We start from the raw sequence: 27,683 nt of genomic DNA, 5'->3' as shown, positions 1-27,683 counted from the left end.
GCGAAACTAAATTTATTTTCCTGTAGCCAGAATATTCAAGACTTTATTAATTGTGAACAATGTGTAGCTCATAAAGAAAGAAAGTTGATGCATCAACAAACTCGGAGCATTACTATTCTATACTTCTCTATAAAGACAAGGCTTTGTTAAAATTGGTTACCAAATGGTTCAAAAAGTTCTTAGCCTTACTTAAAGCTTTAACCCAATACTCTAATAAATATCTGGATGGACATATGCTGTTTGTAATATATGTATATACATAATGTTGCATTGTGAAATATAGCAATAACAGTGTGTAGTAGATCCACAATAAACTTTATTTCTCATCACAGGGCTACAAATATCACAAGTCAGAGATACTTCTCCAAAGCATAATCAGATAGTCTCTCACTTGTAACAGGTATCTCACCCTGTGACTTCCTCCCCAGCTTCGTCGACCTGTAGAGGTATGAAGAACTGCACAGGACAACTATTCGAATGACCCTCTGGTGTGCTCAAATTTTTTGTTCTTATCTTTTTATCTCTCCTGGGCAGTGCTCTCTCAACAGAAATGGAGACAGTATATAAACACACAGAATCATCTGTAGAAGAAGATCATATGTTACTGGAACTAAGCTCAAAAATAAATAAATAAAACCCAACAAAGCTGATCAGTAGTAGCAAGCAGCAGTTACACAAAGAAAAAAAGAAAACTCACCTGAAATGGGGCCTACAAGAACTTCAGTAAGAAAGAGGATGGCATCTCAACATTTGACCAGTGATTTTTTATGGTACAGTCAAGGGAAGAAAAAGTGGAAGTTAAATATTAGTGGCAAGAAATATGAATGTGAGAATCAAACAGAGAGTGAGAATTTTATCATTAAGGAAAAAAATAAAGCTCAGAATTCTGCATCAAAATACACGAAGCATGAGCAATAAAAAATAGGAAGTAGAAGTACTGACAACTGGAACATGCCCAGACATAATGTGTCTAAGTGAACATGAGTTAAAAGAGAATGAAATACGCAGTTTTACTATAAAAGATTATGTTCTTGCAAACTGTAGCTGCAGAAATCTGTATAAGGGTGGAGGAGTAGTAACATTTGTTAAAATGGCTGAGAATTATAATAGCAGTATGAATGATACATACAAAAATTTACCCAAAAGTAAATAAAATGATTTTGAAATTACAGGTACTGTGCATAACAAGTTAAGAGTATTCTGTGTGTATCAATCACCATTGGCAAAATAAATACTTTCCTCAAAAAATGTCCCCTCTACTAGAAAAAAATACAAGACGGAAGATTATGTAATATGTGGTGATTTTAGCATTGATATAGGAAAAGGAGGTGATGCTAATACAATATAACATAAAGGCAAATGTAATGGAACCTACAAGAGTAACTTTAGAAACTGAGTCAATTACTGATATCATTACCTCTAATATAGATAGCAATGAATATACAACACAGGCTCTACAAATAGGACTTCCTGATCATTTTGGGCACCTATGTGAAGTATATGGAAATCTAAACTTACAAACAGAAGATAAAATGTAGAAAGAGATACTAGGCTTTTCAACCAACAAAACATCAACATATGTAAAGTAATGTTGAGAAAAGAACACTGAACAGACATTCTTCAAGTTCAGGGAACAGATGAAAAATACAATGCTTTTCAAAGTATCTTAACACATTTCTTCAACATTTCCAAAAACCAGGAGGAAAAGAAAAACCCTCCAAGACAAGCAGTGGATCATGAAGAAAATAATAAAAGAGAAGGCTACCTTAAGAATGATGAAACAGAGGGAAATTGCTAAACCTACAAAGTTGAGAAGTAGTATAGACAGTACAAAGGCAAATCAGTTAATGAGATTATTTGAAAATCAACAAATAAAATGAAAACAGCCTGGGATGTAATTAGCACTGAGAGGAGCAACAAAAAAATACACACAGAAAACAAATGAAATAGAAAGTATGAAAGTATGTAAGAAAATCATTACAGACAAAACAGAAATTGTCAATGACATACAATAACTCCATAGATACAATAGAAAACCTAAAACATGCAAGTAATAACTAAGGAATTCATCACAGAACAGTGAAAGATAAGCCAACCCGTTAAATGTTCCTGAAACTGGTATCTAAAGAGGAAGTGACAGAGGTTGTAAAAAAGTTTAAGGGAAAAAAGTCTGCTGGACACAGTGAAGTGTCAACTACCTAATCAAGCAAGTGGCAGCAGAAATAACTATGCCACTACTGAATATTGTTAACTGCTCATTCCAAGAAGGACTATTTCCTGATTAACCTAAATTAATTAAAATAGTACCTGTATACAAAAAGGGAAAAGATGATGATCCTAATAACTACCGACCAATGTCCTTATTATTGGGCTTCTCAAAACTATTAGAAATGCTAATGCTCGACCGACTAACTGCTTACCTGGAAAAGCATAATATACCAACTCCAGCACAGCATGGATACTAGAAAAGAAAATCAACTGAAACAGCAATTGAAACATTAACAGAATTTATTGTACAGGCCTTAGACAACTGGATGGTAGTGTCTGGGGTTTTTGTTGACTTATCCAAAGCATCTAGAGAATACTGATGTTCTTGGACAAGTAACATATTGGATAACACCATATCTCAGTAACAATACACTATATGTAACCGTTAACAACTCAAACAGATCAGAAGTTAGAAGCATTAAGTATGGGGTGCCTCAAGAATCTGTTATGAGACCTATCCTTTTCAATGTATTCGTAACTAATGTACAGACATATGAAAATGAAAATAAGATACTGTATGCAGGTGATATGACTGTGCTAAATCTTTCTGACAACTTCGAGGCACTTGAGAAAAACACTTTCATGTCAGCCAATAACACAGCACAATGGCTCATGGACAATGAGTCAATTATTAATCTGAAAAAAAAAAAAAAAAAAACTTGTGTACCAGGTTTTCAACACTAAACAAAAGGAAGAACACATGGAAGTTTTTCTAGAAAAAAAAAAACTAGAAGAAGTAACTTCAGTTAAGTATTTAGGCATAGCAATAGCCAGTGAGCCAAATTGGAAGCAGCAGATAAATACTGTATCCAACAAGCTAAGCTCAGTGATACTTGTTGTAATGAAATAAATGGCTCAATATGCATGTCAAGACCTCTTGTGCACTGACTATGGTAAACTTTTTGAACCATACATGCAGTAGGATATCATAGTATGGGGGAACTCAACCATCTCAGGAATGAAAAGAATATTCAAACTTCAGAAGAAAGGCATTCGAATTGCACTGAAAAAGAAGCAAAATAGGTTCTTGTAGAAACTGTTTCAAAGAACTTAACAATTTGACGTTTCCATCAGGGTATGTATTCAGGAACATTACGACTGCATTATGAGACCCTGCAAGACTGGAGTTCAATGAGACTGTTCATACTCATAACACAAGGGACAGAAAACAATTGTGGTGCATTTCATACAGATTTCAAATTTTTGAAAAATGACCTATATATGCTGATATAAAATTGATACAATAATTACCAAGGGACTTAAAAACCTCAAAACTGAGACAATGTTCCCTGCATCTGTACAAAAGTTTTTGAAAGAAGAATCCTACAGTGTGTGAGTACATGTGCAGAAAATGCAGGATAGAATCTATCAATATTATGTTAAGGAAAGTTGCTACTCACCATATAGTGGAGATGCTGAGTCGCAGAGAGGGACAAGAAAAAGACTGTTGCAAATAAAGCTTTCAGCCCGTAAGGCCTTCGTCAAAACTACACACACACACACACACACACACACACACACACACACACACACACACACACACACACAAAAACTGCAGTCTCAGGCAATTGATGAAGGCTTTCGAAAGATTTATTTTTGTTGTGCCTATCTTCGACTCGGCATATCTGCTATATGATGAATAGCAACTTTCCTTTTCATAATATTGTTACATGTACAACATAAGATTCACAAAAATGTATTTTTTACTCTGGTGTAAATCATTTAGCATTATATACATATTGTGCAAGCTGTTGTATGTTATTACTGTGTAGGCTATTATATGTGTATTGTCTAGAGGTAAGCAAAATGATGTGTCTTATATTACAAATACATACCTGTACAAAAAGTAATTTAAGGGACCAATAAAAATCATGATCACAGTCTCTGTGTTCTAGCCTTTCTCCATATGTGTCATGGGCACATGTCCTCTTGTGTCAGACTAATGTCCCCAGGATGGAATTTGATGAGCCATCCTAGCTGTTCATGAAAGTTCCTTAGCTCCAACAGGTATTGTTTTGTCCAGTGTTTCCAAAAGCTGTCACAAAATTGCTGTCTCAGTTAGGCAGAATTCTATTGCTCAGTTTGTGTTTGACATATGCTATGGTCCTGTTGGAATTGTTAAGAGTATCTCTGCAATCAGAAAATGGGAAGGGGTCACTGCATCTGCATCATATCCCATTATGCTTGGCAAGAATTGTCCAGCAGCGGCATATGTCATCCATAAAAGTGCCAAGAATTTTTGGCATAAGGGCTTGCCTGTACCCATTCATGTCTTCCCCAAGGGCCTGGAGAGCTTGATTACATCACTGACAATCAATGATGTCGAACTGAGTTCCTCTGGGGTGGCCGCTGACTGGGTTTTGTGGCTTGTATGTAATCTAGATGTGCCTGAATTATCTGCTCCATGTTGCCATATCAAGACTAGGGGATGCTCTTCATTTCTGCACATGCCTCAGCTGTCACTGCAAAACTACTAAATGCTTCAACTCTGCATCCAGATAACCACGAAAAAAATATTAGTTTATTGATGGTAGTTAGCAATATGTCCTTGTCGTCTGGCTCATCAAATTGTTTCCAGGACTGTGCCCATGTCTCCAGATCACCAAGAAAGGGCTCAAGCCTGATCAGCAGAAGTATTATTGAAGTTGAAGGAACACCCATTGTTACAGATTGTACCATGGGGATATTGGTAATGTTTAAGATTGCTGCAGATTTTACAAGCTGTTTATTTCATGTGACATTTGAGAAACAGTGTGTTGGGTGATGTCTGTATAAGCTTTACCTTTTCAAATGTCTGCCTCATCATCATCATCTAACAGGTCATGGATCCCTCACCTGGTTTGGTGAGCCAGTCCAGAACATCTTGTAGTCTCTCTTTATAGTGCTTATAATCTGCAAGTTCTGCAGTGACTGACAACCTTTAAACTTCTGCAGTGAAGCACATAATGCTCAATCTTCCTCTTGTGCATTTCCATATTAAGCCATGTAATTGTGCTTCCGAATTGTTGTCTGCCACGTACAGTCTGTCACAGTATTCAAAAGTATACGGCTGTGTCGGCTCATAGTCAGATGTTCCTGAATTGGTGTTGTCTGAGGATCGCTAGTCTGAGTAACACAATGATAACCATCGGATGGCAGCACTTGTTAACACAGTAAATAGAAGTCAGGTGGCAGCACTAGTAATATGGACAGTCACAGTGGCATTTCCGAATAGCACATATTGTCATTACGAATGAGACGACTGTTTTATTTAAACAGTGATAAAGTGCACAAATAATATGCAGTATCTCACTAATATCCTGAGCATCAAATTACTTTATTACTACTGATGAGTTTGTGTAGTACTCAGAAAGTATTACAATTTTGTAGTTGTACTTATCTGCGTTTTCTTGTCATCCAGCTCATCTTTGTAGGTCTGTATTTTTCTTTTCAGCTCACTCCTTCCAGATTTTGGCATAAAAAATGTTGTGTCATGAAAATATAGTGCTAATAGTGTGTAATAGATCCACAACAATTATTATTTCTTGTCACTACATATATCATCATATACATGGAAAGACTGTTGGTGATAATCTTGAAAAGTTATTGGCTGATTTACCTCAAATTTTTACACAATACACTAATAAACATTCACATATATAATGCTATATACCTTTTAAACAATAATTTAGGTTTTCAGTTAAAACCAACAATGATAAAATGAAAATACTGTGCGATGCAATTTAGTTTTCTTTATCTGTAAGTTTTAACTATAATGTCAGGGAATTTAAACCAAAGGCAGTTTGTTTCCCCCATATATGCTCTTTCTCATTATACAGGTTTCTAAAATGAATGCAAAAAAAAGAGAGGCTGGTAGAATGGGTCATAAGGAGTAACTTTCACATAGCAGCAACCCATACTCGCATCCCTTGCATTCAGCGATAGGCTTCAGTTAACTGCATTGCATGCTGCTGGGAAGGTAGGCATACAGCCCATCATCCAAATCGAAATGATAGTAGCTATTCCAGGTGGACAACGACACAGAATTTATTCTGAAATTTGCTGAGATGTGACTGCACTGCATTTGGCAGCGCAAATGCCTGATTGATATGATGTTGCACAAAAGGCGGCACCTGTGAACACTGCACAGTGTGTCAACAAATGGGAATGCTCTTGTGTTTGATATTGTGATGAGTGGCCAGAAAATTGAGCACTTTTCTCAGAAGGAAAGGGCAGATACGCTTTGTGCTTACAGTGGTAGATGGAAATGCTATCTCTGCTCAATGGATGTATGTTCAGTGGTTTCTGACTCATCAAGTGACAGATCCAGGCTTATCACCACCACCCACAGGTCTATGAGAAAGACAGGTGCACTTCAGATGAGTTGCCCACTGACAAGGTACTGGAATAGTGCATGTGCATTTAAGGCATACATTGAGACCTGATGCAATCATTTTGTGACACTGATGCAAAGGCTGGGTGGATGCAGTAATCAACACACAGTGGGTATACCAGAGTTTGATGCTCTCAACAAGCACACGTAGAGTTACTTGAGAAATGGGTGTAAGACATTCCATGGCCTATTTGCACTGCTACATCCTCCAGAAAGTTCAAGCTCTTAACCTTGAAGATTTTCCACATCACATTGACTTCTGCCACTGGTTTTTGAAGAAGTGTGCCATTCAACCTGAATTCTTACAATTTGTACTTTTGAATGGAAGAGGCATCCTTTGCAAAGGAAGGTGTAGGTATGTTCAACAGCTGCAATCAAAATATGTGAGCATGGGAAAACCCGCACACCACCTTTGTGGTCACCAAGAGCACTTCAGTGTTAATATTTGGGCTGGTTTGGTAGGCAATAATCTAATTGGTCCATACCTGCTCCGCCAGTGACTGAATGCAAACAGGTGCTTAATCTTCTTAAGGGAAACACTACCTGAGTTTTTGAAACATGTCCCACTCAACATTCAAGTACATGTAGTACCAAGATAATAGAGCTTGGTGCATTTCACTCATGTGATGCAAAATCATTTGGATGATACTTTTGGTGAGGTCAGTATGTTCCCCCAACTTGATGCCCCTCGATTTTTTTCTTTGGGACACATGAAATTTGTTGTTTACAAAATACCTGTCAATATGGATGAAGAGCTGATAGCACAAATTATGGCAGCATCTGATGCAATCACCACTCTGCCATGGGATGTTTGTGCTCGAAATGGTGTGACAATCATTCATGTATTGCTGCATAGAATACATTCAAGCAGAAGGGCATAATTTCAAATAGTTTTTGTAACTGTTTGCAAATAAAGGTCATAAAATGTCAGCCCCCCCCCTCTTTTACCTTGATATTGACTCAGATGGCAGATTGTATGCCTACCTTCCCACTGGTACACAATGCTGTTAAATGTTGCCTGGCACTGAACACTAAGGAATACAGGTCTGGGTCATTATGTGAAAGTTGCTTGTTATGTTCCACTGTACTAGCCCTCAATATTTTTTACATTCATTTTAGAAACACCCTCTGTATAATTTTAAACAAAAAATTATATAGACTAATGTGCTATTTTGTTTCTTTCCTCACAATCAATTTTAACATGAAACAGCAAAGCTCTATTTATGGCTTATCGGCTTATGATTAATATAGTACTAAGGAATCACCATCATTCCCCAAACCCCTCAACATACAAAATAATCTTACATCCACAGAAAGAACCACAGTTCACCATGACCTTATAATCTTACCTGTGGGCAAAGGTTGCACCACTGTTGTTTTGAACCGCAAGGATTACCTGGCAGAAGGACTCCGCCAGCTGTCAGATACTTCCACCAACAAACCTTGCCACAGTGACCCTGTTCCAGTAATCCAGCAGGGTCTCCTGCCAGTCCTCAAATCCTCAGCACCATCCCAGAGCCTCTCCCCAGAGTCCATCTCTACTCACCCCTACCACTCCCTGTACTCCTACCTTCTACAACCTCCCTAAAATCCATAAACCTAATAAGCCAGCATGCCCCATTGTTGCTGGTTACTGTGCCCCCACTGACAGAATCTCTGCCCTTATTGACCAATACCTTCAACCTACTACGCAGTACCTACCCTCCTATATAAAAATTACCAACCATTTCATCCACCGACTCTCCACAGTTGCGGTCCGTTTACCACAACGTGCCCTGCTCATCACTATTGATGTCACCTTCCTGTACACTAACATTCCTAATGCTCACGGCCTTACCGCTATTGAAAACTACTTTCCCCAATGCCCAACAGATTCCGAACCAACAACCTCCTTCTCAGTCGCCATGACCAACTATAGCCTCACCCACACTTACTTCTCCTTTGAAGGCATTACCTATAAACAAATCTGTTGCACCGCTATGGGCACCAGCATGACACCATCCTATGCCAACCTGTTCATGGGCCATCTAGAGGAATCCTTCCTAAAAACCCAGAATCCTAAACCCCTCACCTGGTTCAGGTTCATTGATGACATCTTTGCTATCTGGATGGAAGGTGAGGCCACCCTATCCACATTCCTCCAGAACCTCAACAACTTCTCCACCATTTGCTTCACCTGGTCCTACTCAACCCAACAAGCCACCTTACTAGATGTTGACCTGATGATGGCTGCATCAGTACCATCATCCATATCAAACTTACTATCCACCAGCAATACCTCCACTTCGACAGCTGCCACCAATTCCATACCAAGAAGTTCCGTACAGCCTAGCCACCTGTGGTTGTCGCATCTGCAGTGACAAGCAGTCCTGCTCGAAATATACTGAGGGTCTCACTGAAGCCTTCACTGACCGTAATTATCCTCCCAACCTTATACAAAAACAAATCTCCCATTCCTTATCTTTTGTCTCCCATCACCTCCCAAAGTCCCACCATCTGGCCTCAGAGGAGCATTTCCCTCACAACTCAGTACCACCCAGGACTGGAGCAACTGAATTACATTCTCTGCAAGGGTTTCAATTACCTCTCATCATACCCTGAAATGAGAAATGTCCTGCCCACTATCCTTCCCACCCCTCCCATAGTGGTATTCCGGCATCCACCGAACCTACACGATATACTCGTCCATCCTTACACAACCCCTGCTCCCAATCCCTCACCTCGTGGCTCATACCCCTGTAATAGACCTATATGCAAGACCTGTCTCATACATCCTCCCACCACCACCTACTCCAGTCTGGTCACTAACATCACCTATCCCGTCAAAGGTAGGGCTACATATGAAACCAGTCATGTGGTCTACAAGCAAAGCTGCAACTACTGTGCTGTCTTCTATGTAGGCATGACAACCAACAAGCTGTCTGTCTGCATGAATGGCCACTAACAAACTGTGGCCAGAGAAACAAGTGGACCACCCTGTTGCTGAATACACTGCCAAACATGATATCCTTCATTTCAATGCCTCAGGCCCTTCCCATTCCAGCACTACACAGCCGTCATTCCACCATCACACCCAGTCTTTTTATTTCTCTCGTTTCCTCCTATTCGCCCCCGCCCCCCACTCCCCACTATACTAATCCTTCCCCTCCCAACCCCAGCCTCCTCCTTACCCCCCGCCCCCACCCCCTCCCAAGTCGCCACTCCTGTCATGCACTTGTGCTGCTGCTAGCAGTGTTTTTTATTGCCTGAGACTGCAGTCGTGTGTTCGTGTGTGTGTGTGTGTGTGTGTGTGTGTGTGTGTGTGTGTGTGTGTCTCTCTCTCTCTCTCTCTCTCTCTCTCTCTCTCTCTCTCTCTCTCTCTCTCTATATATATATATATATATATATATATATATATATATATATATATATATATATATATATATATATATATATAAAATAGAGGGAAACATTCCACGTGGGAAAAATATATCTAAAAACACAGATGATGTGACTTACCGAACGAAAGTGCTGGCAGGTCGATAGACACACAAACAAACACAAACATACACACAAAATTCAAGCTTTCGCAACAAACTGTTGCCTCATCAGGAAAGAAGGAAGGAGAGGGAAAGACGAAAGGATGCGGGTTTTAAGGGAGAGGGTAAGGAGTCATTCCAATCCCAGGAGCGGAAAGACTTACCTTAGGGGGGAAAAAAGGACAGGTATACACTCGCACACACACATATCCATCCGCACATACACAGACACAAGCAGACATTTGTAAAGGCAAAGAGTTTGGGCAGAGATGTCAGTCGGGCAGAAGTAAAGAGGCAAAGATGTTGTTGAAAGACAGGTGAGGTATGAGCGGCGGCAACATGAAATTAGCAGAGATTGAGGCCTGGCGGATAACGAGAAGAGAGGAAATACTGAAGGGCAAGTTCCCATCTCCGGAGTTCTGACAGGTTGGTGTTAGTGGGAAGTATCCAGATAACCCGGACGGTGTAACACTGTGCCAAGATGTGCTGGCCGTGCACCAAGGCATGTTTAGCCACAGGGTGATCCTCATTACCAACAAACACTGTCTGCCTGTGTCCATTCATGCGAATGGACAGTTTGTTGCTGGTCATTCCCACATAGAAAGCTTCACAGTGTAGGCAGGTTAGTTGGTAAATCATGTGGGTGCTTTCACACGTGGCTCTGCCTTTGATCGTGTACACCTTCTGGGTTACAGGACTGGAGTAGGTGGTGGTGGGAGGGTGCATGGGACAGGTTTTACATTGGGGGCGGTTACAAGGGTAGGAGCCAGAGGGTAGGGAAGGTGGTTTGGGGATTTCATAGGGATGAACTAAGAGGTTACGAAGGTTAGGTGGATGGCGGAAAGACACTCTTGGTGGAGTGGGGAGGATTTCTTGAAGGATGGATCTCATTTCAGGGCAGGATTTGAGGAAGTCGTATCCCTGCTGGAGAGCCACATTCAGAGTCTGATCCAGTCCCGGAAAGTATCCTGTCACAAGTGGGGCACTTTTGGGGTTCTTCTGTGCGAGGTTCTGGGTTTGAGGAGATGAGGAAGTGGCTCTGGTTATTTGCTTCTGTACCAGGTTGGGAGGGGAGTTGCGGGATGCGAAAGCTGTTTTCAGGTTGTTGGTGTAATGGTTGAGGGATTCCGGACTGGAACAGATTCGTTTGCCACGAAGACCTAGGCTGTAGGGAAGGGATCATTTGATGTGGAATGGGTGGCAGCTGTCATAATGGAGGTACTGTTGCTTGTTGGTGGGTTTGATGTGGACGGACGTGTGAAGCTGGCCATTGGACAGGTGGAGGTCAACGTCAAGGAAAGTGGCATGGGATTTTGAGTAGGACCAGGTGAATCTGATGGAACCAAAGGAGTTGAGGTTGGAGAGGAAATTCTGGAGTTCAAACCCAGAACCTCCCACAGAAGAACCACAAAAGTGCCCCACTTGTGACAGGATACTTTCCGGGACTAGATCAGACTCTGAATGTGGCTCTCCAGCAGGGATACGACTTCCTCAAATCCTGCCCTGAAATGAGATCCATCCTTCATGAAATCCTCCCCACTCCACCAAGAGTGTCTTTCCGCCGTCCACCTAACCTTCGTAACCTCTTAGTTCATCCCTATGAAATCCCCAAACCACCTTCCCTACCCACTGGCTCCTACCCTTGTAACCGCCCCCGCTGTAAAACCTGTCCCATGCACCCTCCCACCACCACCTACTCCAGTCCTGTAACCCGGAAGGTGTACACGATCAAAGGCAGAGCCACGTGTGAAAGCACCCACGTGATTTACCAACTGGCCTGCCTACACTGTGAAGCTTTCTATGTGGGAATGACCAGCAACAAACTGTCCATTCGCATGAATGGACACAGGCAGACAGTGTTTGTTGGTAATGAGGATCACCCTGTGGCTAAACATGCCTTGGTGCACGGCCAGCACATCTTGGCACAGTGTTACACCGTCCGGGTTATCTGGATACTTCCCACTAACACCAACCTGTCAGAACTCCGGAGATGGGAACTTGCCCTTCAGTATATCCTCTCCTCTCGTTATCCGCCAGGCCTCAACCTCCGCTAATTTCAAGTTGCTGCTGCTCATACCTCACCTGTCTTTCAACATCTTTGCCTCTGTACTTCCACCTCGACTGACATCTCTGCCCGAACTCTTTGTCTTTACAAATGTCTGCTTGTGTCTGTGTATGTGCGGATGGATATGTGTGTGTGCGAGTGTATACCTGTCCTTTTTTCCCCCAAGGTAGGTCTTTCCGCTCCTGGGACTGGAATGACTCCTTACCCTCTCCCTTAAAACCCACATCCTTTCATCTTTCCTTCTCCTTCCCTCTTTCCTGACGAAGCAACCGTTGGTTGCGAAAGCTAGAATTTTGTGTGTATGTTTGTGTTTGTTTGTGTGTCTGTCGACCTGCCAGCACTTTCATTTGGTAAGTCACATCATCTTTGTTTTTATATATATATATATATATATATATATATATATATATATATATATATATATATATATATATATATATATATATATATATATATATTTGTTGACGGAGACCTTAATGACCGAAAGCTTTAATTGTGAGTGTCTTTTTGTTGTGCCTGTCTGTGACTCAGCGTCTCCGCTATACGGTGAGTAGCAACTTCCCTTATAGTATACCTCCTCATTATTCCTTGCAGTCACATTGTTCGCTTGGAACAGCCCTTAGTTGAGCATTCTTTGTAACACTACTAAAAAACCGAACAAAAGCAATGGGCAGGACTTGTACGCATTTGGCTGGACATGACCACAAAAGCTGAAAGACGGGCACTTGGAAGCTCTATGCTCACCAACAGGCTATGTTCTGTAGCACTTGCAGCTTCTGTATCTTGTTTGGAGCAGCATGCTCCAGATATGCTTCCTCTAAACTAGGGTGATACCACTTGAAACAATAATTCAAAGATACTACACTGTGTAATTGTAGAACATTAATGTTAGCTGCATTCCACCAATCTTTCACTGCAATGAAAGCAATTTTTATTAACTTGTTGACTGTAATGTCCTGTGTTTTTCTCTGAACTGTTAATTTAAATCCAACAGTGTTCACTGCATTTGCAGTATATATTATGCAAAATAAAGATTAAAATGTGCTTTACAATTTTAAATTCTGGGAAAACAGTTTATTGAAGGAATAGGGCTTACAATAGAACCAACTGAAAATAATGTAAATGATGGGAAAATGTAAAATCTTGGAATGTAAAAATAGGTTTTAATATTTGTCTCTCCTAATAGTCATTAGCCCCATTTTCTCTGGTGTTTTGACCGTATTTGCAATTTGATTTTGGCATTGTGTAGTTGGTGGCAACCCAAATGAATATTGCTCATCATATCTTTCATGTGACACCCATTGTTGATGGAAAATGTCTGTTTCCCATTATGAAGAATATAATTTTTAAAGCAAATTTTTAAATGCCCATTTGATAAAACTGTCTTGTATAAGTCTAGTACCACACTTGTTTAATCAAGATGTATTAACACAAAGAATAATCAATTCTTCAGCAGAGAATTTCTGGGCTGTATGGTTCTGTCACTGCGACAGTACTGTTTACTCTTTGTGTTTTACCATCTCTGTTGACTGATGCTGATAAAACAAATATCGACTAGATTAATATGGGACTACTCTATCAAATGGGCATGTAAAACTCCACTTTAAAAATAATTTTGTTTAAAATGAGAAAGAAACCATTGCTTTCCATTGACTGTTGGCATCATATGGACATGACCCCTGCGAAACAATGCAAAAACAATATTGCAAATACCTACCGAACCCCAGAGAGTGCCTGATGGCTCTTAGGAAAGGCACCCTGTGTGTGTGTTTATGAGAGAGAGAGAGAGAGAGAGAGAGAGAGAGAGAGAGAGAAGAGACTGACTGAATGACATGAAAAACTGCGGGCACCCCTGGTGAATGCAAGGGTTGTCCCAAAATATAATACCACACATGGTAATAGAGTGAAAGTAAACAAACCTTCATATTTCGGTGTCAGAGACAGAGGAACTCATTCTCATATGTGTTAGATCTCGAACATGATACTTTTGTAGCAGTTAAGCAGTCACATTTAAGGGCAATCAATGATATTTACCGTGAAAAGCAATCAACCCAAAAAGAACACTGTGGCAACCCCCCCCCCCCCCCCCTTTTCGCCCAGTTTACATGACTAGTCAGACCCAAACCTCTCCCCCATTTGTCAACATTGGTGGACAACCTCCTGCTTCCTACATTTAGATATTAAGTGAACCACTGTTGACCTCTTCCATAATCCCATAATGTTCTAGTTATGGGAAAGTGTTATCTGGTCCACACAATGAAATGCTTTTCTTAAAGAAAATCTCTATTATTTAGCCCTGCTAGTGTCTCATACAGACAATATTAATAACGAACTAGTATTTTCTGTCGATATTCCTTTCCTGAGGCCAAAGCGATGGTCTGACAGTAAATTATATATACCGAGATTTATCACTACCCTCCTATTCTATGATTTCTCAAAAACTTTTCAAAACACTGGTTGCAAAGAAATGGGCTGCTAACTATCTATGTTGTCTCTTTCACTTTTCCTAGAAAGTGGTTTCACTGACAAGTATTTCCGTCTGTAAGGAAACTGACCACACATGAAAGACACATCGCACAGGTGACAGTACAGAACTAATGGATGGTGTACTGATCTTCATACACTACTTGAAATTCCATCATACCCATGGGAATCTTTACTCTTTAATACCATAGTAACTGATTCAGTTTCCTGTAGCTGCATGTGATGTAGTTGTCTTGCAACACCAGCTTTCAAGAGTTCAATGTACACTCCTGGAAATGGAAAAAAGAACACATTGACACCGGTGTGTCAGACCCACCATACTTGCTCCGGACACTGCGAGAGGGCTGTACAAGCAATGATCACACGCACGGCACAGCGGACACACCAGGAACCGCGGTGTTGGCCGTCGAATGGCGCTAGCTGCACAGCGTTTGTGCACCGCCGCCGTCAGTGTCAGCCAGTTTGCCGTGGCATACGGAGCTCCATCGCAGTCTTTAACACTGGTAGCATGCCGCGACAGCGTGGACGTGAACCGTATGTGCAGTTGACGGACTTTGAGCGAGGGCGTATAGTGGGCATGCGGGAGGCCGGGTGGACGTACCGCCGAATTGCTCAACACGTGGGGCGTGAGGTCTCCACAGTACATCGATGTTGTCGCCAGTGGTCGGCGGAAGGTGCACGTGCCCGTCGACCTGGGACCGGACCGCAGCGACGCACGGATGCACGCCAAGACCGTAGGATCCTACGCAGTGCCGTAGGGGACCGCACCGCCACTTCCCAGCAAATTAGGGACACTGTTGCTCCTGGGGTATCGGCTAGGACCATTCGCAACCGTCTCCATGAAGCTGGGCTACGGTCCCGCACACCGTTAGGCCGTCTTCCGCTCATGCCCCAACATCGTGCAGCCCGCCTCCAGTGGTGTCGCGACAGGCGTGAATGGAGGGACGAATGGAGACGTGTCGTCTTCAGCGATGAGAGTCGCTTCTGCCTTGGTGCCAATGATGGTCGTATGCGTGTTTGGCGCCGTGCAGGTGAGCGCCACAATCAGGACTGCATACGACCGAGGCACACAGGGCCAACACCCGGCATCATGGTGTGGGGAGCGATCTCCTACACTGGCCGTACACCACTGGTGATCGTCGAGGGGACACTGAATAGTGCACGGTACATCCAAACCGTCATCGAACCCATCGTTCTACCATTCCTAGACCGGCAAGAGAACTTGCTGTTCCAACAGGACAATGCACGTCCGCATGTATCCCGTGCCACCCAACGTGCTCTAGAAGGTGTAAGTCAACTACCCTGGCCAGCAAGATCTCCGGATCTGTCCCCCATTGAGCATGTTTGGGACTGGATGAAGCGTCGTCTCACGCGGTCTGCATGTCCAGCACGAACGCTGGTCCAACTGAGGCGCCAGGTGGAAATGGCATGGCAAGCCGTTCCACAGGACTACATCCAGCATCTCTACGATCGTCTCCATGGGAGAATAGCAGCCTGCATTGCTGCGAAAGGTGGATATACACTGTACTAGTGCCGACATTGTGCATGCTCTGTTGCCTGTGTCTATGTGCCTGTGGTTCTGTCAGTGTGATCATGTGATGTATCTGACCCCAGGAATGTGTCAATAAAGTTTCCCCTTCCTGGGACAATGAATTCACGGTGTTCTTATTTCAATTTCCAGGAGAGTATTTACCTGTACCAATAAAATATTGGTTTGACTTGACGACTGTTGACAAGAAGTAACAACTCTGGTGAGTCAGTAACAGTTTAATGCTCACACAAGAGGTGTGATACATTGAGCATGCACATTCTGCCCTGGTACCTCTTTCATAAGTGTCCATATGCACTGTGCAACCCAAATAAAGTGCCACTTTTCCGAAAACTAGTTGTTGTTTCCCACTGTGATGTATCAGTTTGAAATTTTGTTCAAAGGGCCCTACAGCCTTCCTCAGTAATGGTGAAAATGCTTGGCACCCTGCAGTGTCACTCTCCGACTCATTGATGCTTCAAACAGCAAGATGTCGATGTATGTGAAAAAAAGGCCAGAGCTCAGCAGTTCATGCGATATGTAAGATGAGGCACTAAATTTCACCACAATTCTGCCCAATGCTACTGTGGTTGTGTCCACAATGGGAATGTCATCACATCCCCTCTTATACAAACTTCAACCCTCCATTTGACACCTCAGCAATAGAGGACAGAACCACGATACCCAGCAACCAAATCACACAGTTTTATTATTGGTGATGAAGGAAAACATTTCAAACACACCACTGCTCAAATTTGACATGAAAGGGCCTCAGGAAGCAGCATACAGGGTATCAATTAAATCATCCCCTCCCTTACCTTGGTGTGTCGATTCCCACACATTTCACAGTAAAAAGCAACAGTTTGCAGTGCGACGAGCAACAGGATGACATTCTTGATAATCTTTGATACTGCCCCCCCCCCCCCCCCCTCCTCCCAAACTCTTCAACACTTCTCTAAGGACATTGTGGGCCTGCAACACAAGTGAACATGATCACACTCCTTTCGAGAGAGTGGTGAAAATTTTTGCTATGGTGTACAGGTGGAGCCTCTAGGGACCCTTAAAAAGTGTTCAGTGAAAGTTGAATCTGATCTGAAGCAGCAAAGGGTGTTTATACTCTATCACTCTAAAATCCCACAGTTCAGCAACACCTTTGGGGCCACCCAAGCACCTTTATTGGGCTCTTTACAAATATCCCTAGACACAGACCACCATTCACCAATTTCAAGGTGCCAGTATGACTGGCATCCCTTTCCAGACCCCTTAGATTTTGCATGCTGCCAGCAGGTGATAGTTCAGTGATGTGTCGCCACTCAGCCGTGCTGTGTCAAATGGTTGCCTGTCACGCCAGCACCAAGGAATTTGTGAACGGCTGTCTCGGTACAAGGATATTTTTAAAGTGCCCAACAAAGGTGCACAGATGCACCGAGGGTGTTGCCAAAGTGAGGTATCTTGGGCGGACCCTTTGCCACTTTATTCAAGCCTGATGACGTCACACGAGGGTGCGAAATGAGGAAGCTGCAAATATATAGACACCTTTTGCTGCTTTTGATCATGTTCATACTTTATTGATTGGTTTTGAAGGATCCTAGTGGTCCCACCCTGTGTACCAGAGAAAAAATTGTGGTTGCACCACACTCCAAAGGGGTCAGCTAACGTTCAGTGGGACTGCGACTCCACAATGTCCTTGGTAAAGGTTTGAATTGCCTGGGGGTGCCAGCAGTGTTGAAAGTTGTCAGGAACATTGTCCTGTTGCTCATCGCACTGCAAACTGTTGTTTTTTTACCATGAGATGTGTGGGTTCAAATGGCTCTAAGCACTATGGGACTTAACATCTATGGTCATCAGTCCCCTAGAACTTAGAACTACTTAAACCTAACTAACCTAAGGACATCACACAACACCCAGTCATCACAAGGCACAGAAAATCCCTGACCCCACTGGGAATCGAACCCGGGAACCCGAGCGTGGGAAGCGAGAACGCTACTGCACGACCACGAGCTGCAAACGAGATGTGTGGGAATCAATGCCCCAAGGGAAGTGGTGGTTTCATTGACACCCTTTATAGCACTCCCTGATGCCATTTCATGTGGATTATGAGCTGCAGTGTGTCTGAAATGTTTTCCTAGGCCGCGCCTGAGAAAACTGCACGATTTCAACACTGGGTATCTTGGTTCTGACCTCCAATGTAGAGGTGCCAAGAGAAGGGGTTAAATGTGGTTGATAGGGGCTATGATGAACTTCTCATCATGTAACATGTCCACAGTGGCATTTGGAAGAATTGTGGTGAAATTTGGTACCAATGTGACATCTTTAACCAATCTTACACCTCACAAGAAACTGCCGAGATCCAGCCTTTTTTCACATGTGTCAACACTTGTTTGAAACGTCAGTAAGTCCAAGGTTGACACTGCAGAATGCTACACCTCTTGCACCATTACAGAAGAAGGTTGTATGCACCTTTGAACCAAATTTCAAACTTCTGCATTGCAATGTGCAACTATAGGGGTTTCAAAAAAATTAACCCTTTAAAATTCCACTGCACAACTCAATTTTGTTCCGAGAGCTCCTTGTTCTCTTGGCATAATGCATAATTTTAACCTGTCTGATGACATTCCTCAGCACTTCAAGATACTGTCTGTTGTGGAATTCTCTTACTAGGTTCCAACTTTCTGTCATAATATGATACAGCTCCCATTTCCTCCTACATGATATTCTAATGCCATTAGTTATACAAATCAGTTCATTATTACTACATATGTGCCTGCTCTTCGTTTAGTATGAAAGAGGTGTTACGGAGAGTGATAAAGGCTTGAAGGAATGCATTATATTTGTTGTTCAAATTGTGTGTGTGATAGACTTTTTGCAAAATTAGTCCCTTGAAGCTGCCTTTAGATGTTTACATTGCAAATGGATTTATATATCTAAATCTTCTGTTTACTACTTTGAAACATGACTCTGGGTTGATTCCTTTTGGTAATACTACCTACACATTCTGTTGTAACATGCTATTTTTAACTTTCCTCACAATGTTCATCAACTAGAAAACAATCTATGAAGATATTATCCGATAGTGCTGCTATTTCCTGAACTTTATTTGGAAACTATACTGTCTGTAGTGGGTTGTGAGATCCAAGTAAATTCACTAACAATCTTTCCTCTAGAGACTCAGTCAGAAAACTTATATTGAAATCACCACAAAAAATTAAAATCATGACTTTCTTTAGAACTGAGCATTGTGATGTGTGAAGTCTGGAGAGGAAAACCCTGTAGTCTAAAATGGACGAAGCTACAGAGGCCTGGAATGAGAAACTTTCTTCCTTAAAAATTTCTCTGCTGCACAACTTTTAAGTATTTGGTCATTGCAATGTCTTGATAGGTTAACTCATTTTTGTAACATGAGAGAGAACATTTGGCATAAATGGCCACACCTCTCTTCTGCAATGAACACCTTTTAAAGAAATCAAATATCATGCACATCCCCAAAGGAAGCCGTAGCATTTCTTTGCTACGTAAATAACGATGAGATACAAATAATGTAAGTGTCAATATATACAAGCAATTTATCTACTTTGCTTTTAATTCCCCTAATATTTTAAGGAAATACTCTCACTCCACCTTCTGATTTGCATTCCCCATTTATTGAACTTTCTTTCATAATTAAAGGAAAATTCTTCAAGCAGTTATACTTCCTGTCTGAATTCACATAAAATACTGGTCCTTGTACACATTATCAACAGGCCTTGGCCTTGAGTGAGCCCAAATCCACCTGCTATACTGTCACTTACTGGCTTCGCCCACCATCCTTTCCCCCTGTTCAGGTGCAGACCATGTTTAGTGTAGTCAGACCTATGGATATCTCTACTGGCACCATCAAATGGTGACGCCGGTAACTACAGGACACTCCTGTCCATATGACTGAAAGTTGGATAAATCTATTACTCAGCATTCAAAATGAAACTGTCTGAGCATGTTCTCTTACAATAGCCTAACTGCCAGTTCCTACTTCTCCACCCTCCTGCTCCATAGCCTCTTCAGTTCTTGTCGGGCTTCCTCTAACTGTGCCTGAAGGGCACATATTCTCTCTTCCTGCTTGACTATTAAAGTTTATTCCTACTATAAGTCCAGCAGTTTTAGGAGAGGGCCTCCCTAGATTCCCTCTTACATTCACTCTGGTGAAACTACTTACTGCATCTGGTGCAGCACATATGAAGTCCTATTTGAAAAATACATGTTCACTAGATGAGCAAACTGAACTGACCCTTTGTACAACACAAATGCTGGTTTTATGTTTTTATTCAGATCTCTTTTCCATACAGCAAATACAAAAATTAGTATTATAACTTAAATGTACAACAGAAGCATGCATTCACGCAAGTCATAAATTACTAACATGCAAAAACCCAATAAAATAAGGAATAAGTTAATTGTTATAAAATAGTTCCACATGTCTGAATGTATTACAGGATGACTTCATTTACATTCAGTACGTACAGTTATGTTATCTCCAGTACTACCATACGTTATAGTGAATTGAAAATAAGATCAAATAACCAGTATGAAAATTTATGGTATGAGGTGAACAATATTTTCTTTAATTGAAGCAAAATGTTAAGAAACAGTGGAAGACAGAATAGTATAAAGGAAAAACAGATGAAGATGGTTTACATAGTTGATGCCATGATTTGGAATGGGATAACTACAATGGAATGGCATAAAACTTCAGCAATATGAATTATAAATCTAGTTTTTAATGCAGTTACAAAGTTGCCTAAGTTGTCAGGGTTGGAGCTTAGGCTATGCACTGGGCCACTGTTGCATACTAGTATCTGCTCAAGGTTTCATATGGAAAGGGGGGGGGGGGGAGAGGACAATAATGAGCACTACATCCACTGTCTTGTGGATATTGCGATTACAATGACAATCATAACAAAGTATGCATTCAAACCTTTTACTTACTTCATGTGTTTTTACACCAAGCCATACTTTGTACTGGGTTTGTAAAATGCTTGAGCAGCAGTAGTCCCAATTTTACTAATGAGCTTCAGCAAAAGGAGGATCACTTTTGTTGTAGTTAAGACATTGTATTGCCAATGGAAGGATTAGAGGGTAAAATTTTCAAAAACCTGAAATTTTCTGCTATACATTAATGACCATCAAATGAAAACTGGAAGAGCTTGATTGCACTAATTTCTCATAGAACATATGAGTAGACAATTTCTCTAAAACAACATCAGAATTCCTTTTCATACTACTGTTACGATCCTACCTGGATTTTCCAGTGTTAGAATATATTATTAAGCTGCCATACCTACATGAAACAGTATATTTTCACCGGAATATAAAAAACACCCCCCACAGAAATGAAATGTATCAGTTTGTAGCATACCACTAATTACTTTTCTGAACAGAGTTGTTGGAAAAAATTTGTTCTGTATGTAAGTTTTTATCTAATTTAATACAAGAAGTTTCCTAAAATTACATTTATTTCATATTGTGATGAAGATTGTATTATTTACATGTGCAGGCTGAATTTCATGGAGCTTATACTGGCAGTGAGCAGTAATAATACAAGTACTATATTAAAATACTGAATATTTGTTTAAAAAATTCAGTTGATAATTAAATTTGTCATTGGTTGTACTGTAAGAGGAAGACAGCTTAAAACATTCTTTCTACACACTCCAAATTTTAATGCCCAGCCAGCCTGTTAAAACACGCTACTGATATATGCGAAAATAAATAAAAATAAAATTAAATTTAGTTTACTTTTATTTCTGAAAATAGCACAATGTATTTACATGATGTCAGCACTCTTATACACACAAGAGTCTTTCAGTGGCAGACCTGCCCAGCAAAGAAATGTTCTTTTCTTTACAGTAAGCGCACTAAACATTTCTTGCACACAGCAGCAGAGTGTGCCACACAGAAATGGTCTTTTCAGAGGCAGCCATTCTACTTCTTAGCTTGTTTGGAGGGCGCTTCTTTGGCAGCATCCTCTTCACGTGGTTCGTGCGGTGCTGGAAGCTTCTCCCAACTGGGTTCCACACCCCAGATTTCTCTTGCATATTCTGCTATTGTGCGGTCACTTGAGAACTTCCCAGACGAAGCAATATTGTTTATTGCCATTTCTGTCCACTTGCTCTGGTTCTGGGAACAGAACAGTGAATTAACAACAATGGTGACAATGATAATCTGACAAACATAGATTTACAGTCATGATACGTTAAGTTTTCATACGTAGTATCTTCATCTTGAAGAGATTTTCAAGTGTATCAAGCCTGTCACATACCTGGTACACTTCACCAACTTTTTCTTGGCACTTAATATATGCTTCATAGTCAGCTAACAAATAGAACCTGTCATACTTCATTAGCATGTCAGCAACATCTCTGAACTCATCAGGGTTGCCCGGGCTGAAGAAACCATTCTGTATCTGATCAATACACTGCCTAATTTCAGGGTTACTATTGTAGTAATCGTAAGCATTGTAGCCACGCTTCTTCAGTTCTTCTACTTCATCAACAGTCATGCCAAAGATGAAAATATTATCACGGCCCATCTCTTCTGCCATTTCTACATTTGCACCATCTAATGTGCCAATTGTGAGAGCACCATTCAACTAGAAAATGAAAATAGTACACAATGTAATAATTTATTTTGGCCTACTTTAACACAAACATACAACTTTACAGCTGTTTATGGATAAAATTCAATGGTGAGTTTGAATAGAAATGTATTAGTGATGGTGAAAAGATATTTTACACTCTGAAACATGTGAATCATTATTCAGTTATTCACTGTTCTGGTTACATCTTGGTATAGAACTACTTGAATTAACTGTGCTGTGGCCAGCTGTACGTTATCAGGGTGTATACGTGGACAGGAAAAAAAATTCCCGGATCATTCCTGGATTTCCCGGTTAAAAATACACTTTCTCCCGGGTGAAAATACACTTTTTCCGTGTGAAGTTATTCCTCGGCACTGTAAAACTCATCAATCCTTTGAATGTTTATGGTTTTATATACCAACGTAGAATTTCCCGGCACTTTAGAAAACGAAACTCGCATTCACAATATTTTCCCGCGACCTGTTAGAAATAGGTTCGTTTCAGCAGTTGCAAGAGAGCGCCAATTAACAGGCGTCACCGCACTTGCACAGCTACGATGACGCAGAAAGCCCATATATATGTTCGTACGTGTAAAACATTAAAAGATCTTACGTTATGTCATAAAAGAAACACGACATCAGAGGATACTTCAAGAGCATCGGAATTTCGTGAACCATACTAAAACGCATAATTCAGCTTAAAATGCATATTTGTATGCAAATTTTCTTGGAGTACCAGTACTGTATTATCTCATGTTTGGTTCTTTATTATGGCATAAAGCCATACATGCACTTGAAATGTGGCAAACAATTGAAACTAGCCAATAGTGTGAAATTAAATACTTCATTTCAAATAAATTGAATGCCTCAGCAGAAAAGATTAATGAAAGCTAAATCTCTTTAGCAAACCAGCAAAAGAACTTCATTGTTCTGCAAGGCGGTTAAGCTTGACGGTCAGAAAGGTGGAAATAATATCTGAAACTAATAACATATTTTGGCCTTCCGTAATTATGTGAACGTATTTTAATTCATTTGATAGCTCCCAGCCACAAAAATCCGTTTTGTTATCATTTAACGTGAGAGCAAAAACGAAGAGGAAACAACAAAATCACTGAACGTAAACACAGGTCGCGTGGAAACGACCCACCTCCCCATCACAATTCAGACTGCTCTGTGCATCAACCCCAGATTTACTATTATTTCCCAACTGGGGCAATATTAAGTAGTGGCGCTCAGCCACACTTCTGTAACCAGAAGCGGGAGAAGGTACTACTCATATGCGACTCAACTGCGCATGTGCAAGAGCCCGCCTGCAACTGCTCAAAAGAATCTAATTTAAACAGTTGTCACATCACGCTCATTGGAGGCAATTTGTTGTTATGAAGCATTGCAGTCTTCCTAAAGCCTTTGACACACTAGGCTGTAGGCAGACACTTGTATGAGCACTGTTTTGTTGTTGTATGTGGCACATTTCCTTTGCAACTTAAGTTTTATTTTCGTTTTTTTTTTTTTTTTTTTTTTTTTTCTCTCTCTTGTACACGTTTTGTTGCTGCAGTATTATTCTGCAGTAGCGGGATACAGTAATATCCTTTGTTAGAGTATTGGTTCTTACCAGTCAAAATCACAAAAATTTAACTGAAAACTAAAACAATGAAAAATTCCCAGGTTTTTCCCAGATCTCCCGGTTGTCCCGGGTCGTATACACTCTGGTTATGCTATTAAAAATTGGCATGATTGCCACTTGCACTATAATTTGATATTTACTCATACAGTTCAATGAAACCTCCTAATACAATCTAAAAGGCAAAAGTCATGCTCATCAAGTGTGAGAATTCATTAGGGTTGACATAATGAGAAAATAAAAGCTTTCTATTAGTCATTTTCGAACTTCATTCTTTATACTTAATCAGTCATACTGGGGTAGGTGTATTGTTTGTACTTTGTCTACACTCACCATGAACTTCATGTTCCCGGTTCCTGAAGCTTCAGTGCCTGCTGTGGAGATTTGTTCACTCAGATCTGCTGCTGGCATTATTCTTTCTGCCAGAGTCACCCTATAATTCTCCAGGAAGATCACTTTCAGTTTGTCACCAATAACAGGATCATTGTTCACAATATTACCAACACTGCATATTAGTTTGATAATCTTCTTTGCCATATAATAACCTGGAGCAGCCTATGAAAAACAAACAAAAGCAGAGTTCACAAGATGGAACAGTTTACATACTCTTTTGGTTTCATGTTCAATGCCTTTTTTTTAAAGATCTTATGAACTGCGCAGAAATAAATCTTCTTTTTCCCATTTGGTATCTTTCTCAGGTTCATATTTGAACAAAGAAATACATCATAGAGAAGTTATATTTCTAGGAATGTGTACCTCAGAGCTTCCCCATTCTTTTATCAGCACATACCACATAAGTGTAATAAACTATTTGTTTACACACATGAAGTAATGGCTTTAGTGCAAATATTTCATTTGTGAAAATGATGTCATTCATATAGATGGACACTGGGTGTAAATGATATAACTAAGCAGAAGCTGTAATTGTAAATGTTGTGTTGCCCATTTATGTTTCAAACATGACTAATAAATATACATTGGTGTCCAAAATTGAAGCAACAAACCACTATTTCCCTGTTCTGTGCCCAAGTCATGATATAATCATACCAACTATCAACAAATGTCCTTACAATCATGTTCTGCACCGAAGATGGCACTCTGGTCAACGGATAACCATGCGAGCGATGACAACAGGGCACCCGTCAAATGGGGTAGTACCTGTCCACATTCACAATGTACTAAGTCACAGATGGTGCAGGATGGTAAAGGAAAGACACCTACCAGACTCTCTCCATTGGAAAGCCATAGGAAGAAAGGAAGTAGGACAGTTGCAAACTGATTTGGACCAATGGCTTAATGTGAATAGTTCTGTTGTTTCTTGGATGTGGCGACAGTTTTGAGAGACGAAAATTGTATCCCAAAGACCCGGGCAGGGCTGACCATGTGTGACATCAGAAAGAGAGGACCGTTACTTGGTTGTAAGGGCACAACGGTACCACCTTAGTACTGTGCAACAACTGGGATCTGATCTCGCAGCATTTTCTGGACATGTTGGATCGAGGCATACGTGTAGAGAAAGCTTTGGTAGAGTGGCCTTTATTGTTGGAGACTTGCTGTGAGTGTACCTTTGACCTGTCTTCTCAGGAGGGAACATCTAGAGGGGAGTTGTCAACATGCCACCTGTACGGTTGAAGAATGAGCAAATGTTCTTTCACAGGTGAGTCCTGATATGGTCTGGAGAGTGATTCTCAATAGATTCGCCTCTAATAGGAATGTGGAACACTATTTTGAGACCCAAACTTTGTGGAAACAAACTGATATCGAGGAGAGTCCATAATGGCATGGGAAGGGATTATGTTTACCACTCGAACAGGTCTTGAGGAAATTGTACGGGTGAATCGACAAGGTTTAACTGCTGTCAAGTATCGTTATGAGATCTTGGAACCTCATGTGCTGCTGTTATGAGGTGCTGTGAGCCCCGACTTTGTACTGATGGACAATAATGCTCAACCTCATTGAGCACAGGTGGCTGATGTTGTGTTGGAAATTGGACATATTGAATGTGTAGCATGGCTTGATAGCTCTTCCGATTTGAATCCCATAGAGCATGTTTGGGATACACTGTGGAGACAGGTTACATCATGTCAGCATACACCAACCACTCCCCAAGACTTGCAAGCAACTCTGCAGGAAGAATGCGGGTTATTGCCTCAACATGCGATTGATGACATCATTCACTGCATGTCCCATCATTGTCGGGCCTATGTTGCTGCCAGAGGTGGTCACACTCCATACTGAGCACATCAATCAGTTGCTGGAACGTGTGAGGAATGCTGTTAAGTTGGAAAAAACGAGGAACATTTTTGTCTACCGTTATGCATATTGCAATTGTTTACGTTCTGTATTCTTTACACAGTTTCTACTTTACTGTCATCTATTTAAACTCTTTTCTGGCAAAGTAAATGCAACCTTGCAAAGTTTCCATTTGTGCTTCAATTTTGGACACCAGTGTACTTCAAATAACACGATTTACATAAGTATCAGATTCATAAAATACGTTGCCCATGTTTTAATTAAGTTTTTAATAACAGCCACAAGCTGCACTTTTTTCACTCTTCAAATGTACAAGAGCATCATCAGAATATACAGTTTAAAGTTGGCTGACAGCATTAAAGATTGCATTTAAAGTTCGCTGACAGCTCTAAAGACTAAACTGGCTGTATTGTAGTGCTATATTTAAAGTACAGTAATAGATGATGCCACTGACAGCATCCAGGATTAAATGGAAATGCCTGTTCTTGCTAAATATTTTAATTATTCAGTTCTTTGAGGTGCACCATACATGTTAGTTATATCTCACAGCTATATTGTACAGCAAACAGTGTACTGCTGGTCTTCATCCTTGATACAAATGTTACAGAACTGATATGTCAGTGTGCTGGAAATGGTCAATGTGACAGCAGTCACAATATTCAATTGCTCCTGATGAAGATGGAGAAAGCTCAAGATTTTTGCATAGATGTGACATACACGTAAATAAAAAATGTACAGGTTTGTCTGCCAGTTGAAACAGTAAATTTTTTATCCAAAATAAACAAATGAACAAGAACCATTGCTGTATTATCGGAATCAGAGCCCTTCTGAAAAGTCTGGTTATTTAACCCTGCAGTAGTTGTGTGTGGACTGACAGTCCATAAGGATGATTTTTTTTTTCTTTCCTTTTAATCTCGTTGGACCTAAGAATCACTTGATCCATGAACCTTCCTACAATCAACAGT

At 40.8% G+C, this 27,683-nt stretch overlaps 1 protein-coding gene across 1 annotated transcript in view; it reads right to left on the bottom strand.

Annotated features, from left to right (window-relative positions):
* Nucleotides 1-21,989: 21,989 nt before the first annotated feature.
* LOC126417187 (glycogen phosphorylase) overlaps nt 21,990-27,683 on the bottom strand; it is a 167,896-nt gene continuing 162,202 nt past the window's right edge. Inside the window, exons 13-15 of the mRNA XM_050085089.1 lie at nt 24,799-25,020; nt 22,528-22,857; nt 21,990-22,385 (exon numbers count right to left, since the gene is read on the bottom strand). Of these exons, the coding sequence (XP_049941046.1) occupies nt 22,191-22,385; nt 22,528-22,857; nt 24,799-25,020 (747 nt within the window). The 3' untranslated portion in view covers nt 21,990-22,190. The remainder of the gene's footprint in view (nt 22,386-22,527; nt 22,858-24,798; nt 25,021-27,683) is intronic.

Source organism: Schistocerca serialis, chromosome 8 (assembly GCF_023864345.2).
Source record: "Schistocerca serialis cubense isolate TAMUIC-IGC-003099 chromosome 8, iqSchSeri2.2, whole genome shotgun sequence".
NCBI classification, from domain to species: domain Eukaryota; kingdom Metazoa; phylum Arthropoda; class Insecta; order Orthoptera; family Acrididae; genus Schistocerca; species Schistocerca serialis.
This window is presented reverse-complemented; position numbering and strand designations above follow the sequence as displayed.